The sequence below is a fragment of the Ciconia boyciana genome, chromosome 3 (genome assembly GCF_034638445.1).
Source record: "Ciconia boyciana chromosome 3, ASM3463844v1, whole genome shotgun sequence".
Taxonomy (NCBI): domain Eukaryota; kingdom Metazoa; phylum Chordata; class Aves; order Ciconiiformes; family Ciconiidae; genus Ciconia; species Ciconia boyciana.
Genome location: NC_132936.1, coordinates 111,275,439 through 111,290,364, shown reverse-complemented (window position 1 = coordinate 111,290,364; position 14,926 = coordinate 111,275,439). Strand labels below are relative to the sequence as shown.

At 38.0% G+C, this 14,926-nt stretch overlaps 1 protein-coding gene across 2 annotated transcripts in view; it reads left to right on the top strand.

Moving 5' to 3' along the window:
- The window catches only part of FBXO11 (F-box protein 11), a 79,202-nt gene that overhangs the window by 31,328 nt on the left and 32,948 nt on the right, over positions 1-14,926 (top strand). The window contains exons 2-4 of one of the 2 annotated variants that reach the window (XM_072857102.1): positions 7,678-7,805; positions 7,929-8,010; positions 14,780-14,921. In XM_072857102.1, the coding sequence (XP_072713203.1) occupies positions 7,678-7,805; positions 7,929-8,010; positions 14,780-14,921 (352 nt within the window). Of the gene's footprint in view, positions 1-7,677; positions 7,806-7,928; positions 8,011-14,776; positions 14,922-14,926 lie in introns of both variants that reach the window. The other variant, XM_072857101.1, reaches the window with a different exon arrangement.

Below are 14,926 nucleotides of genomic sequence, written 5' to 3'. Positions count from 1 at the left end.
CTGTATGTCTAATAAAAATGTGCATGTTAATGTGTGTGGTGTGTGGTTTGTGTGTGGTTTTTTTTTTTTTTTAGAAATTCAGTCTTTAACCTGGTGTTAAATATCTTTTGAGGAGTGGTTGTGGAAAGAAACTAGAATTTTTCATCAAATCCTAGTTATCACTTTCTGCTCCTGGCTTCTGAAAAGGAAAATATTCTTCATAGTACCTGAAGGGGTTTTTAACTAGTGTTCACACATGGTTTTTGTGCTAGATGGTTTTAGACTGAACTCCCTAGTGAACAAGGCTCAGAGATGTGAGTAGCTGTTTGTGATGGTTGATAATTTTTAAAGAAATATAGTTGGGGACAAGTTTTGGGCTTGCAGCCAGTTTATCTTTCACAGTTGTCTCCTTTCATTTTCTGTCTGCTTTGTGCCAGCTCTAAGAACTTAAGTTTTTCCTTGTGTATATAAGCTGTATTTTAGTATGCAGTATTTTGAGGGTGCTAGTTGACCTAACAGACCTTTGAAGGAGTGTTTTCTCTCCCGTCTGATTTGAGTGACCTATGTAAAGATTGCTGTAGTGTGCTTCACAGTGTGCTGAGGAGGAGAAAAGATCAGATTCTTAGATAAAAGTTAATTTCCATTAGATCCAAAGAATAACACAAAAATAATCTGAGCCTTAAGAAACTCTCTATGTAGACAGAAATAGTTACTTTTCTCCTTGTAGAAAATACATTTAAATGTGTTGTAAAACTAACATGAGCTTTTGAGCAAATACAGACAGAGTTTAGTGTCTGATCTATTCTTATTCTTTTTAGGCCATCATGACTGCACGACCTATTTCCAAAGAGTAATAAGCTGTCTCATTTGGGTATTGATGTTTAAAAGCTTAAAATGTAAATTCCAGAAAGGTGCTGTTTGATTCTTGGGGTGGGGTGGCATGGGTTTTTGTGTTGGGGTGGTTTTTTTGTGTGTGTGTTTGTTTTGTTGTGTGGGGGGGTTCCTCTCTGTACAAGTACCAAGACTCTTGGCTTAAAGCATAACTTTTTTTTTTTCCTCTCTTAATTTAAGAAATAATTTCTATACAGGAAAAATTCTAGGTATTCCACATTTTGTTTATCAAATAAACTGTTACAAATTACAAGAAGCTTGCATATTGTTATATAATATATCTTTGGTTTATTATCAGTAAGAAATTGTATGTATATTTTAAATACTCTAGTAGTCAGTAATGGTTATTGTGTCTAATTGTTGCTTCCCAGAAGGCAGAATCTCTTTATTCCATATGGTGTTCAGTAAGTCTGATTTTTTTTCTGTAGTCTTTAAGAAAGTGTACATTTTTAATGTTAGGTCTGTCCACTTTCCAAACTGAAAGCCTGCTACTCTGAGTGGATATCTGTCTCTGAATCTTTTCTTGCTGGGTCTCTTCCAGTTCCAAACAGCCTTGACTCCTGTCAGAGATTAATCTTTCTCATTGACCTGTGCCATCAGAATCTTACAAAAAATACCACCTCTTAGATTTTTATCTTTATGTGAGTCAAGCTGCTGTGGATATTGCTTGGAAAATACTGCAGGGTTTTTTCTTTCAATAATGATAATTAAAATATATTACAGTATTTATTAAAGCCTCTCTTGTGTTAGTAGTAGATGAGTTTGCAGGTACTTATTTTAATATCAATTTTTTAAAATATTAAACATAAAATGAAGGGAGTTGCTGTATACATTCCTCCTGTTTCTTTTGGGGTGTGTTGAAGTCCACTTTGGAGAAGTGGAACTTGACAGTGAAAGACCACCAAAATGCTCTTGCCTTTAGGACATGTTGAATCTGGACTCAATGAACTTTGCATGTCATCTTTCTCAGTTTTTGAGTTGTTTGGGGTTTTTTGGTTTGGTTTTGTTATTTGGGTGTTTTTTGTTTGCGTGGGGGTGTTTTGGGTGGTTTTTTGGTTGGTTGGCTTTTTTATGGTGGTATTCCTAGCTAGTGGCTTTCTCCTTGGAGAGGTATTCAGATAGCTCTCAAAAGAAAATGGTCTTCACTTCAAAAGCAATCTGCCATCCATAATTTAAACTAACCCTTAAATGCTGCCCTGAATCAATGGGAAAGCTTCTACTGGTGTGAGAAACTTGCTCTGAGATACGGAGTAAAATATACCATTTCTATACTCAGTATCTTTCAGGTTTTGGTACTGTATCTGCTTTTAAGTGTAAGACACTTGTTGGGAGTGTTTGCAAGGACATAGGATGAGTGTCAGTCACACTATAGATACATATTTTTATTTAACAGTTCACTCCCAGAGATTTTGCCGGTTAAAGAAAAATGGTGGGTGGGTGTGTTCTCCTTGGTTTGGGGGTTGACAATTTGTTACGGAGATGTTTGTGTTTTTGCAGTTACTGTACGTGCAAGTACAGAACTCCAGCCTCGTGTTTCAGTTCTGTAAGTTATTTTGCCTTTATTGTTATCTCTCTTGTGTATACCTTCCTTTTCTACTCCCTTAAACTTGTCGTCTTTTCTCCATTGCAATTTTAAGCTAATCCATCAGTGAGGTAGTTGGAGCTGTCATCTCACAGGTTGGCAGTATGCCTTCTCCATGTTTTGCCAAATATATGGCAAGATTTGCTCTACCCAAAGCAAATGAGCTGTGTAAGTTCACATTTTAGTTGCATTTCTCACATTTTCTTCTAATTATGAAGATGTTGGGATTTTTCATCTTAATAGTTTATTTCATTCTGAAATTGCACCAGTTCTGCTTAAGACACTGTATGATGAACTCTTGTTACTGTTGAAACTTGTTTGATCAGCAAGATGAATCATCACTTCATTCAACTAGGTTCAATATGGCTTAACTTTATTTTTCAGAGGTGTTTTTCTAGGACCTACTCCCAATTTGATATGGATTTCTCTATTTTAAAACTAGTTGGTTATGTTTCTCACCATTTTCTCCCCCCAGTCCGCAGGAACAATTTCAATGCTGTGTCTGTTTGGGAGTACCTGCCACCCCCAGCATTTTGCCTCTCTTGACTACGAATCTTAGTATTTTGTTTTATCCCCTCTCCTTCCCCCCTGCCCCGTTTTGGGAAGATACGGAAAAACAGCACAAAAAAGTGAAATTGCAGTGATTAAACACTACAGATTAGTGTATGAGCTTCCTCCCTTGAAACCCATTCCTTTTTTTTTTTCTGATAAAACTATTTTTTTTTTTTAAAGCTTTTATAAGCCTTACTGTCTTCACAACAGTTGTCGTTAATATTAAAGACGACTCTTGGAAATACTATCTGAACATGTGTAAGGTAGAAGTGAAACCACATGCATATCTCTTTGTAAAGAAGACGGTGTGGACATGATAAACTTTTTCTAGAAGTGATCTGTGTATATTTTTTTTAAAAGTAAACTATTTTGACAGTCCTTTGTCACTTTTCTGTAACTTACAATGTCTTCTAGAAAAAAAGTTAATTGTGTGCTCTCTAACGTACACAATTCCATAGCATTTGTGGAAATGCAAGATAGTCTTGATTGATTATAGCAGTTGACAGAGTGGCAGATTAATTTTATTTTTCTTTCCCTCCTGGAAGTATTTGTGTTTACTGGTCTTTTGTGGGTGTTGAAACCTGAGCCATAACACTCAAGCTTTATGAGCCGTTTTGAACTATCAGATAAGATACTTCTTAGTTTAAATTTAGGTTTTGACCTGTCAGTGTTACTAAGTTTTAAATTTTCAATAAATATTATTTTGTTTGAAATTATTTTATCTTACTATACAGTATAATTGGTGTAAAATATTCAGGTAAATGTTTATTTGAGAGCAGATACAGCTTAATTTAATCTCTTAAAAACTGCAGATGTATTGGTTAAAACTGTGACAGCATCTGGCAGTCATTTCAGCAGGTGTTTGTATGAGGATATTAATATTACACACACACTCCCCCCAAATTTGTTTACTGACTTTTAGACTTCTACCATCAATAAGTGTGATTATAATGCCTTTTATTTATGTTATTAGATGCAGTAGCTGATACTGTTATGCTTTAAAATAGGGTTTTTCAAAATATTTTGGAGGCACTGAGATTCTGTATTTTAAAATCTATTTTTTCACTTTAAAGCAGGTGTGTCTGTTATGTGAGTGATTTTTTTGGGGGGGGGGGGGGGAGGATTTTCAAAACATGGCTGTTGGAGTTCGTGGTCTGTGTTATGAATGTTGTCATGTTACTTGCTCAGGGAAGGGTAACGTGCAGTCTTCAGGAAATACTACTTTCCGAGAAGTATTTATCTGAAAGCTAGCACTGTAGCTGGTGTAGTCCATTCAGAGCTTACAATGGAGCATTTGGAAGGCTAAAAACAAGCACCAAGGCTACTTCTGTAACACATTACTTAAGACTTTCAGGTTTCCTGATAGTGTTTCACTTGACAGTAACTATACAGGCTGCATTTGGAAAAATAGTATCAGTTGTTGTTGTTCCTGAAATGTTAGAAATCTATGCAGAAGCTGGTCAGCCCCTCAGAAGTGTGACAAAAACTGCTGGTGAGAAAGAAGTCATCTAACTTGCCTGACTCTCGTTATCCTCCTGTAGCCAGCAAATTACCTGTGTGCAATTAGCAGGTTCGGGGTAGGGCCAGGCCAGAGGCCCTTGACTCCTGAAGCAGCACTCTCCTCCCCGTGAGCCACTCTCACAATATGTGAGCCGCTGTCACGATATGTTCTGTTCGCAGTGGTGCCTCCGGGCTGACATTGCTTAGCAGCGACGGGCACCTTGGCACGCGTGTGCCCTGGGCACCCTTCTGCTTCCCATGCGCTGCATGGATTCGTGCTTTCCCCGGTGCCCTTCTCTCATCTTCCTTGCTGCTCGGATGAAAAAAAGGAAGATTTTAATTCTTCTGATACTTGCTGTGAATCTGAGTAAGTGTGTGCATATCCATTAATGTCATCTGTGCTAGAAAAGTGATCTTCAAGCGGGACTCCTGCCATCCTCCTAAATCTACTGCAAGAAAATGAATACATTTCTTTTCTGCTTAGCCAGTCCTTTGGTGTTTCAGCCAAACTGACCTTTACTTCCATTTTCCCCTACAGGCTTCTGCCTTCTCTTTCCAGCAGTAATATGTTTTGTCCTGCACGGCCTCCACAGGTTTACTTCTAAGGACCTGATTGGGGTTTGTCTCTGCCCTTTTCGTCGCCTGCTGAGGGATCAAAATTCTGTGCTTTGATTTTTTTTTTTCCACGTTTTCTTTGCTGCTTATGCTTTTGCTGTGTTTCGTGTAGCAATTTTGAACTATTGTGCTGACCATCCAGAACAGGGGGAAAAACCCAGCCGTTCTGACAGTCATCTTGTGTCTTCAATGCAAAACAGGGGAACGGGCTTTAGACAAGACACTCAAAATCCCTGAGTAGCATGCTTCTGGGGGATATTGGCAACAGAAATAATAATTACTGTATCAAGACCTTAAATAGAAATAAGGGGTGCAAAGTAGATACATGCTGCAGTGTTTGAGTATGTTTGGGTGTTTTGCTATGAGAGCGCCTTGCTGCTGCTGGTGGTGGCTGCCTGAGTCCTCCCAGCAGGGCCCACTTCAGACCCACAGTTCCTTTTCTGCTCTGGTGTGTGAGCAGAAGGCTGGGAACTCTCCTCTCTTATGCTTGATGATATCGTGTTAAATTGGTAGGGTGTTTTTGATCAGAGATTAAAAGAAACAAGTAAAATTAGGCAACTGAATTGTGAGAATGCAATGGGTCTGCTCTGGGATCAGTAACCTCCTGCAGGCACGCAATGCTGATGCTGGGCCAGACACTCCTTCGCAGGAAAATGCACTGCAGTTCATCTGTCGATGTCCTCTAGGTTTTGTGCATAATGCATAAATACCGAGCCTTCATAGGTAGAGAAGTGCTCAGATGCTAGTGAGGTGTGTCATGTAAGTAGCAGACAGGGAGAGGGAGAGTGAGCTAGCTTGTAGCTGAACTTCTGGAGGTTGCTCTGTTGTTTTAAAAAGTGGTGGGTTTTTGGTAGAAATTTCACGGTTCACTTCTGTCCTTAAAAACCTGTGCTGTTGCTGCAAAAGGGGTGGTGGTTCTTCCCAGTCAGGTGGTCTTGTCCCCTCCTTGTGGCTGTGCTGAGCTGGACCAGCTGCTGGGCTGGCTGAAGGCTAATCATGGAGGTCCTTCTTGCAGGGTTAGTTTTCAGATGGATTCATGAGCTGATGACACTCTCCTAGATTGCCCTGAGCTGACTGTGTGCAGTTGCACACATACCACCAGCTAACTTCATCTTATTACCAGCTTCGGTCCTCTGTTTAGATGTCCTGGCAGTGCTGTGATCTGTTTATGATACATGGCAAGGCTTGCAATTTATAAATATCTGCTAAGGTGGAGGAAAAATTGGGACCAGAAAAGAGCAGGACACTGAAATAGCTTTTTTTCTTCAGAACTTTGTTGGTTAGTTGTCACTGATGTAGCAGCTTGGGCTATGATGGCATGCATAATCCTATATAAATGCAACATTTGGTAATTTATGTCAAAAAACCCAACCAAACAAACACCCTTAGGAAAATAGTGAGATTAAGTTCTTGAATTGTAAAGGAATATTTAGAACTTTTTAAATTGCTTTTCTTTGTGTCTTAAAAAGACTGGTTTAATATTTGAAGGGTAGGGGGAGTTTATGGTCTGTTCATTGGCTTTTTGGTTGTTTTTTTACATCAGTTTCTCTTCACCCTAATATATTCAGGAAGACTGGTTACTCTACAGTATTGCTTTTCTGGCTATCACTTTTACATCATGTTTTACCCAGTTGAAAAAAAAAACAAAAAATAAGTTAAAATGAAAAAGAAGTCCAAAGTTCTTTTCTTATAGTTAAGCATCTGCAGAAAATATACCTTTTACTTAAGTGGAGCTGGGCTTTAATTTATATTCTAGACTGGTTTTGTTCTGGCCTTTTATAAATTCTTGTAACTTTATTATGTGATGTTAGTTGTAGGGCATGCAGTGATAAGTAATTATTCCTTGCCTGTTTTGAGTGTGTTCCATAAATATAAGAACATGGAAAAATGAAACTAATGTATCAAAAACTTTTTAAAATTATACTCATCACACTTTCTGCACTTCTTTTTAAAGGGCAGGGAGAGAATATACTCTTACTTTTCTAAGTATAATTTAGGCAAACAGAATGTATGTATTTAAAGCTACCTCCATTTTAGAGAAGGATTTGTATGCTGGCCTGGGATATTCCTGAAGTGTTTGGGGAAAAATCTGCCTTGAGTTTTGTACTAAATGCCATGTTTACTAAAGGATTTCCTGATAACATCTGGTTAATAATTGAAACTCCGGTCTTCCTTGTTATGCTGATAGTGTTAGGTGAAAAATTTGAGGTAATGAGGTGGTAGAATTAGCAGAGTGAATTACATGCTTGCAGAGAAACTGAAAGCCTAGGGTTTTGGGGTTTTTTGTTGTTTGGTTTTTTTAAGCAGCTTTTGGTATAGCTGCTATGTACTTATGGAGAACATAAGTTAATTCAGTTCATGTGATTTTATGTATGCTGTGTACGTGATTTTATGTATGCTGTGTATATTCTGATTTTTTCACTAAAAGTTCTCTGTGCTCTAGCGCTTCCTCCCCACCCTCCTGACTGGATACATTTATCTGAAAATTTCTGTAGCATCTTTCTGGTATAAAACAAAACTACAATTCTAATTAGCAAATTTTCCTTTTTTGTTGACAGATGATGATGTACCTGCAGATATGGTTGCAGAAGAATCAGGTCCTGGTGCACAAAATAGTCCATACCAACTTCGCAGAAAAACTCTTTTACCTAAAAGAACAGCTTGCCCTACAAAGAGCAGTATGGAGGTAAAGTTTGTTTGTTTGTTTTTAAGTGTAAAGTAAATCTTACTCTTTCAAGAAGAGGAAGCTAATTAGTACTTTTCATAAGTTACCTAATGACTGAACTAATTCTTATTTATTTCATTAAAGGGTGCCTCCACTTCAGCTACTGAAAACTTTGGTCACCGAGCTAAACGTGCTAGAGTATCTGGAAAATCCCAGGATTTATCAGGTAATAACTTTTTGTACAAAAAAGGGGGTGGGGGAGAAGGGGTGAAGACATTTTGACTTCACACACACACCCACACACCACCCCCAAACTTATTTTTCCTGTCTGTTCTCCAACTAAGAAACAGTAGTGGAAAAAAAACTACAAACTTGTTCTGAACATCAAATTTGGAAGCATGATTTTAATCTGATTTTTAGAATCTGGTCCTTTAGTCTTCCTGCTTCACTGCAGGTGTGTTGGTTTGGGTTTGTTTTGGTTTGGGTTTGTTTGTTTTTTATTCTTCTCAGTGCTGTGTAGTTGTATCCAAGCTACTGTCAGAAGCAGTTAATGCTGCAATGGTGCAGCACTGACTAGGCTTATTTACTACTTCTGATATTGATGTATTGTTCCAGTGTATTGTTTAGAGGTAGTTTTGGTATGTCATTATAGCACTTCATTGTGGAGAGAGGGGAAAGGGTTTGTGTGTGTTTATAAATAAAAAATACACATACCTACATACATGTCTATATATTTCACATATGTATACAGTATATGTACATTGTATAATACACATACATGTGATACATGTGTATGTGATTATATTGTGTGTGTATATGTGGTTTTTGTTTGTGTGCACACATTGTATATACATATATATACATACACATGTATATAGGCACATATCCTACTTGTTCTTTTTTTCTGTGTCGTTTTCCAGTCTCTCTGCTTCTACCTCTTTGTGTCCTGACACTTTCTTTAGTTCCAGGGTATCTGCTGTCACTTTTCCCTGGAAAATCAACACCAACGCTTGCCAACTCCCATTGATGTGGTTTCTGTTGCTTTTCTTGGTTTTTTTTTTTTTAGCCCATGTCTCCCTTAACATTGTGAATTAAAACTGAGCAGCTGGCACAAGGCTTTGGTCCATTTTCATTGCTTCTGTTGAAGTCTGCTCTTTCTGGCTTCTCACTTCTCCATAGTGTAGAATTTATCTTTCAAGCCCTCTGTCTCTTTCCCCCTCTGTTTTATTCTCCCCCCTGAACCTTGATTAACCCTTAATTTCAGCAACTGTTTAAGAGTCATTTAACCTCAGACTTATATCCTTGAAATAGCCAGAACCAACTGAACATCAGCCTGTGTCATTCTACTTCCAGTTTCATTTCCTGATTTGATATTTGAAGCCTTGTGCAAAGTCGTCTTGTCATGGACTCGGTTTCTCTTGCCAGTTCTTAGTTTTTCTTCAAGGTCATTCGCTTTTGATGTGTTCATCATTATGCTTTTACTTGCCTTCTTGCTTTAGTGAAGGTATGTAACTTTGCTTGAGTCCTGTGGTACAAATTACAGCATGAATGACACTAATTTCCAGAGGCATTCTCCACACTTTCTCTGCACACTCCTTTTGTTACATTCTTGAGCTCATGTGGGGAAAGTACAGGGATTGTGGAGGCTTCTTCAGCATGGAATTACCAGAGGAATTGTAAACAATGATTTTATAATTGTGCTTTTAAGGTTGTATTCAAACTAGTCACGATCTAACAAGGGAGTGTCCTTCTCAACCCATTTTCTATTAATCTCTTTCCCAGTGTGGATGATGGTTTGTTTTGGTTTTTGGTGGTGTTTTTTTTATTTTCCCCATTGAGTTTGAGGTATTCCTCTAAACTTGTAGAGGTGAGATTTGCGGTGAGATTTCCCCCCCCCCCCGTTTTTTGTTAGCATAGATAATGATAGCTGTTGTGACTAAGTTACAGGCATGAGACTTTCTGGATTGTCATCGGTGGAGATTGTATATTGTCATCTGGAACATATAGCTGTTTATTTTAGAACTGTAGATGAAATGAAGGCATGGGACTAGAAATATAGGAAAATATCTTGGTGGAGAACCATTCCTTCTTGTATGGACTCTGAGTTGAGGAAAATTTGGTGGAGAGGAAAGGAGAAATGCCAGTCAATTAGAGTTTCCAACTGGAGTAGAGCCAGTAGTTGGAAAAACAGAAGACTATTCCTTATTTTAATACTGATTTCAGAATTAGTGCTGCTGAGAGAGAGTTCCTATTTCAAATTGTAAGGGGGGGGGGGGGGAATCAGTCTCAGATACTGTCAAGAAGAACACATTAGAATTTTGAAATATTGACTTTTTTTCCTGTTATTTGCAACCCTGTCCTCCAGTGGTCTCTGGAGCAGACAATGAGTTCTTCAATCCTGAGACAGAAAGATTAATTAATATACAAGAATCTTGATGAGAAAGCAACACATTATAGAAAATATGTAAAGAATTTTTCACTTAAACTCTTTTAAGTGGAATACAAAAAATGAAGAAACCAAAAATTTAGGTAAGAGAAAGGTATGATGGAGCTGTGCTGCTTACATCACAAACCTACAAATGCAGCATGTGTTTGACATCTGTAGAAAACATTTACAGCTTTTAGATCTTACTGATCCAAACATTTGTATCATATGCTAATATAATATTTCTTGATTTACAGAAAGTTTTAAATTCAGTGTATTCTGACTGTCTTCTTACGTTACCTCAGCTGTAAATGTATGCTTCCACTTACCAGGTTATTTCAGTCTTCAGTACCACTTGTCTCATCATGCCATTTTAATCCAGGGTTTTAATCATTTGACATACTCTTGCCTTTTGTTTATTACTGTGTAGGTTTTTTCCTCTCTTGCTTTAAGATGACTACATTTGCATATCTGTTTTATACTGGGCAGTTCTTGCTGACTTTTAACCATCTTTGGAAGACTTCAGAGACAAGTAATTTCTTTCTTTTCACTGAACTAAGGAGTTGCAGTAGATACTGAGACTCTAGGTTACTGGATCACTCGTTAACTGTTCCGTACACTAGGTACATGCACAGCTCATAGTTCACAGAACTTACTGCCTTTTTAAATTTATCTTTGCCTTTTCCTATTGATGTATAAGAGATTTTTCCAAGAACACTGCATGCTATGTTTTCTACTTCTTAACAAGAAAATATTTTTACTAAATGCTTCCTTATGGAACAAAAGCTATTTGTCTCCATCTTCTCCACTAAAATGGACAAAAAAGGTATCCATACAAGACAGAATTTACAGTTTGGGGTTCATGGGATGGCATTCTTCATCTTTGTACAAAGAAGGTAATTCACTTTCAGGCAGCTTTCCCTGCCCTTTGTCTTGGTATTACTATACTAGTTTCTATCTACTAAATGATCAAAATTGAAACTGAATTAACTTCATGCATATCCTGTGGAAACAGAATGACATAACCAGCTGTGTTTCTAATTTTCAGTTGTCTAGTATGTTAACACTTTATTAAAATCATAAATAGTTCAACTGTCAACTTATATTAGGGCAAAGATGAAGATTGGTGATGATCTCTTGCACTTTATTCTTGTTTATTTTTAACACTCATTTGGAAAACTGTCAGGCTTTTTTTATAACAGTATGCATTTTGTACTTAACCTTCACTTTGTCAAGAGGTATAAAACTGTCAGGAGTAGCAGCACACATGTTTCTGATTCGGTGGTCAGACAAATCTTTAAAAATGTTTTGGCTTATTTTTGTAAACTGGGAGGAAGAACATACTGAATGCATCCTTGCTTTGACAGATTACTAAAAGATACCCAAAATGTGAAGTGTGAATTTATAAAACAAAAGCATGGAGTTCTCTTGGACCCAGAGTATATTTAAGTCTTCACATTAAGAAGTGAATTAGCTTTTTCACATTATACTGGAGAATTCCACCTAGTAATCACTATATCAGTGATTTGAGTGGAGAAATCTTAAATAAACCCCTTCTTCTTAATTGAAATTGCCCTTCTGCTCAATTAAATCTCTCGCTTCTACAGGATTTTGGATAAAGGTAGGTGAGGATAGCAAGCACCTGTAAAATCATCATCTTCATTTTGCAAGCAGTGCCTAAGTTTCTGAGTAAATACAACTTGAAAAATTGCAGGGTGTGGGGAAGTTTGTGGCCACCTTTTTTAATTGCAAGAAGATTTTTGACACCTTCAAAGTTGGTCCCTGCCCCTTGCAGTAAGGAAACACATCTGGATTTCAAATTTCATTTTGAGATTGGGCCTAGGGAGGAAAATGGGAGTATGAACTGTTGAGCAATGGGAGGCACTACACTAGTGAACTTCCCTCTTCAATAAAAAAATTAATCAAGATCCTAACATATATAAACTTAAAGGAAGAAGAAATTCTGCAGGTTGTTTAGGGACATAACTGATTGTCTTAAGAAGAAGATCAAACTGTATGCCTTGGGGATTTGTGTGTTATAAGGAGAAGACAGGTCGTGGAAGGATTTAGTCTTCTACTGTCTTACAAGCTGAAATGCAATGTTGTGAATGCAAGGCAGTACCTCCACATCTAACTGGAAAGCTACCAGAAAAAGATGAATTCAGAAGCAATGTCCAATTATCCTGTGATGCCTTTCAAGGGTAATTAGGACTGTAGAATGAATTGCTGCTGCCTGTTTGACACAGGAAAGAACCTTTATATCTCTAGTGAAAAAGGACCTTTTTGAAAACCAGCATTGATCATGCATGTTACACTTTTTGGTGATCCCCAGCCACGTTCACCTTATGGACTGCTGGTATGTGCTCCGCAGACTTTGGGCTCCCCAAGCCTCTCTTGAGCATAAGACCTTTCCAGACTACTTGCTTTTTATTAGTTTTGCTATCTTACTGGCTTCAGCCTGGCTCGTAAGTTTTTTGTTGTTGTTTGGCTGGTTGGTTTGTTTTTTGAATAAAAATAATTTCTTAATGTGGCATTAATAGTACTGCTGCTGAAGGGAACTGTCTTGGCCAGCTTCTGGACATTCATTCCTGTCTCTTTCCTTGTGCCCATGCTAGTACTTCTGTAGCTTGCAATGAACTGTATCAAGGAGCTCATCCATAAAAAAAGTAGTTTGGAGGAGGATGGGTAAGGATGAGGAAAAATTCTGGTTTATTCTGTCCATGATCAGTACTACTAACTTAAAGGATATTTTGGGAGCAAATAGCTACGGGCATATGGAATGGTGAGACTCATCCCTTTTGTACAGCATAGGTTTTTGTTGGATTAAAGTGGTATGTACCTGTAGTTTACAACTGTAAGCTGTGTTACTGTTGAGAGCAGCCATCAGTCAATTGGATAAATGCCCTCCGAGCATCTTAGAGGAAATCAGTATTGGTGAATCACCAAGGTGACATTCATACAATGGTGCAACAGGGAACAGGTTCAGGGAAAGTCACTGCAAAGTCAGTAATATTTCAGAATTTCTACTAACTGGTCTGACCACAGATGTAAGCATGACACCCTGGAAAAACAGCTTTAATCAGTTCTGTTATAGTACACAGGTTCTGGTGATGTGGTTTGTAGACCACAGTTTAGCATCTTTGTAAAGGCAACAGTTCTGGTCCTTGCAGTTCACGTCTTCTCTTCTAGCTGGAAATAACATAGTTATTTGCACGGCTTTGCCCAGGGAAGACTTGGGGCTTATCTTCTCCACCCTGCCCCCCCCCGCCCTTGCCCCCTGCCACTCTTTTCCCCATGCTTGCTGGGGAAATAATATTTTAATATTATAATTTTTTTCTCCTTTTTTTTTTGTGGCATCTCACATGGAAGACATTCTATTTTCTCACATGGAAGACATTCTATTTCACATTCTATTTTTCAGAATGTTATTCCCTCAAATTTAGTAGGTCATCTTTCTGAGGGTCACTTTAGTAGTCTTCCTGTAGTAGCCAAAATCACTTTCCTATTCTTTCCTAGGTTCAGATGTTCTAGGAAAAAATGAATAATGCAAGGGGCATTACATGGATGTAATTGCATTATGAATGTAGCAGGAGCTTTTAATGCCTTGCATACAAATTCTCTGAACTTTGGAAGCTGTTCTTTACGGTTCTGCCTGAGAAAGGATCCTAAAGACAGTAACCAAGCAAGTGACCTATGCAAACAGAACTCCCCTGCTCTGAGGATACCTGCCACAGAAGAGTCTCGTGAGAACACAAACTACAGATGGGGGTTTCCTATATGAACTGTCATATGTAGAGTGCACGTGTGCCCAAGAGCAGGGGTTTAGCAAAGTGTGCTCACGTCTCCACACAATGATATGGGAAATCCTACTTTCTCAAACCTCTCTCAAGAAATACAGCATCTGGCAAGGCTAACACTTCTTCTGGCTTAGATTTTTCATTTATAAAAGAGAGAGCATAAAATGGGAGTAAGTGGAAGGAGGAGACTTTGGAATTATTGCTGGCTACTGGTTCCCAGCATCTCAGATGTTCTTTTTCATAGTGTGTTCACTGTGGGAGAACAAGGAAGTTTTTTCTAGTAGTTTTTCCAGACAGTGACTATTTCTGAGTAAATTCTTTTGTGTTTGAGAACATTTGCAGAGATTTTGACTTTGGGACTGGATTATTATTTATTATTATTATTATATGGATAATGTGGGTTAATTGAACCACAATGAAGCTAATAGCAGTGAGGAGCCAGTATATCTGGAACATGCAGAGTAGCCTACTTAATGTCTGCAATTGTATGCAGATTGATTCCTCCAATAGAAAAGGTGAACTAAAAAGTTTTGAAAGAGGACTTGAAGTCTGTAACTTCTACCTGACTCCAGAGTCAACCATTTACCTTCTTTTTTTGCCTTTAGATTTAGGTGAAATGTACTTTAAAAAACAAACAAACAAAAAACCTGCTTTGAGATCATTGGCATTTTAACTGGGAATCTTTCAAATGGCAAGTTGGTGATCTATTTTGGTCAGAATTTGGGCTGGTTAAATGTGTCAATAATCTTATATAGATTACTGTTTAATAGCAGCACCTGCAGAACAATATCTTCAGGAGAAGTTGCCAGATGAAGTGGTTCTAAAGATCTTCTCCTACCTGCTGGAGCAGGATCTCTGTAGAGCAGCTTGTGTGTGTAAACGCTTCAGTGAGCTGGCTAATGATCCAATTTTGTGGTAAG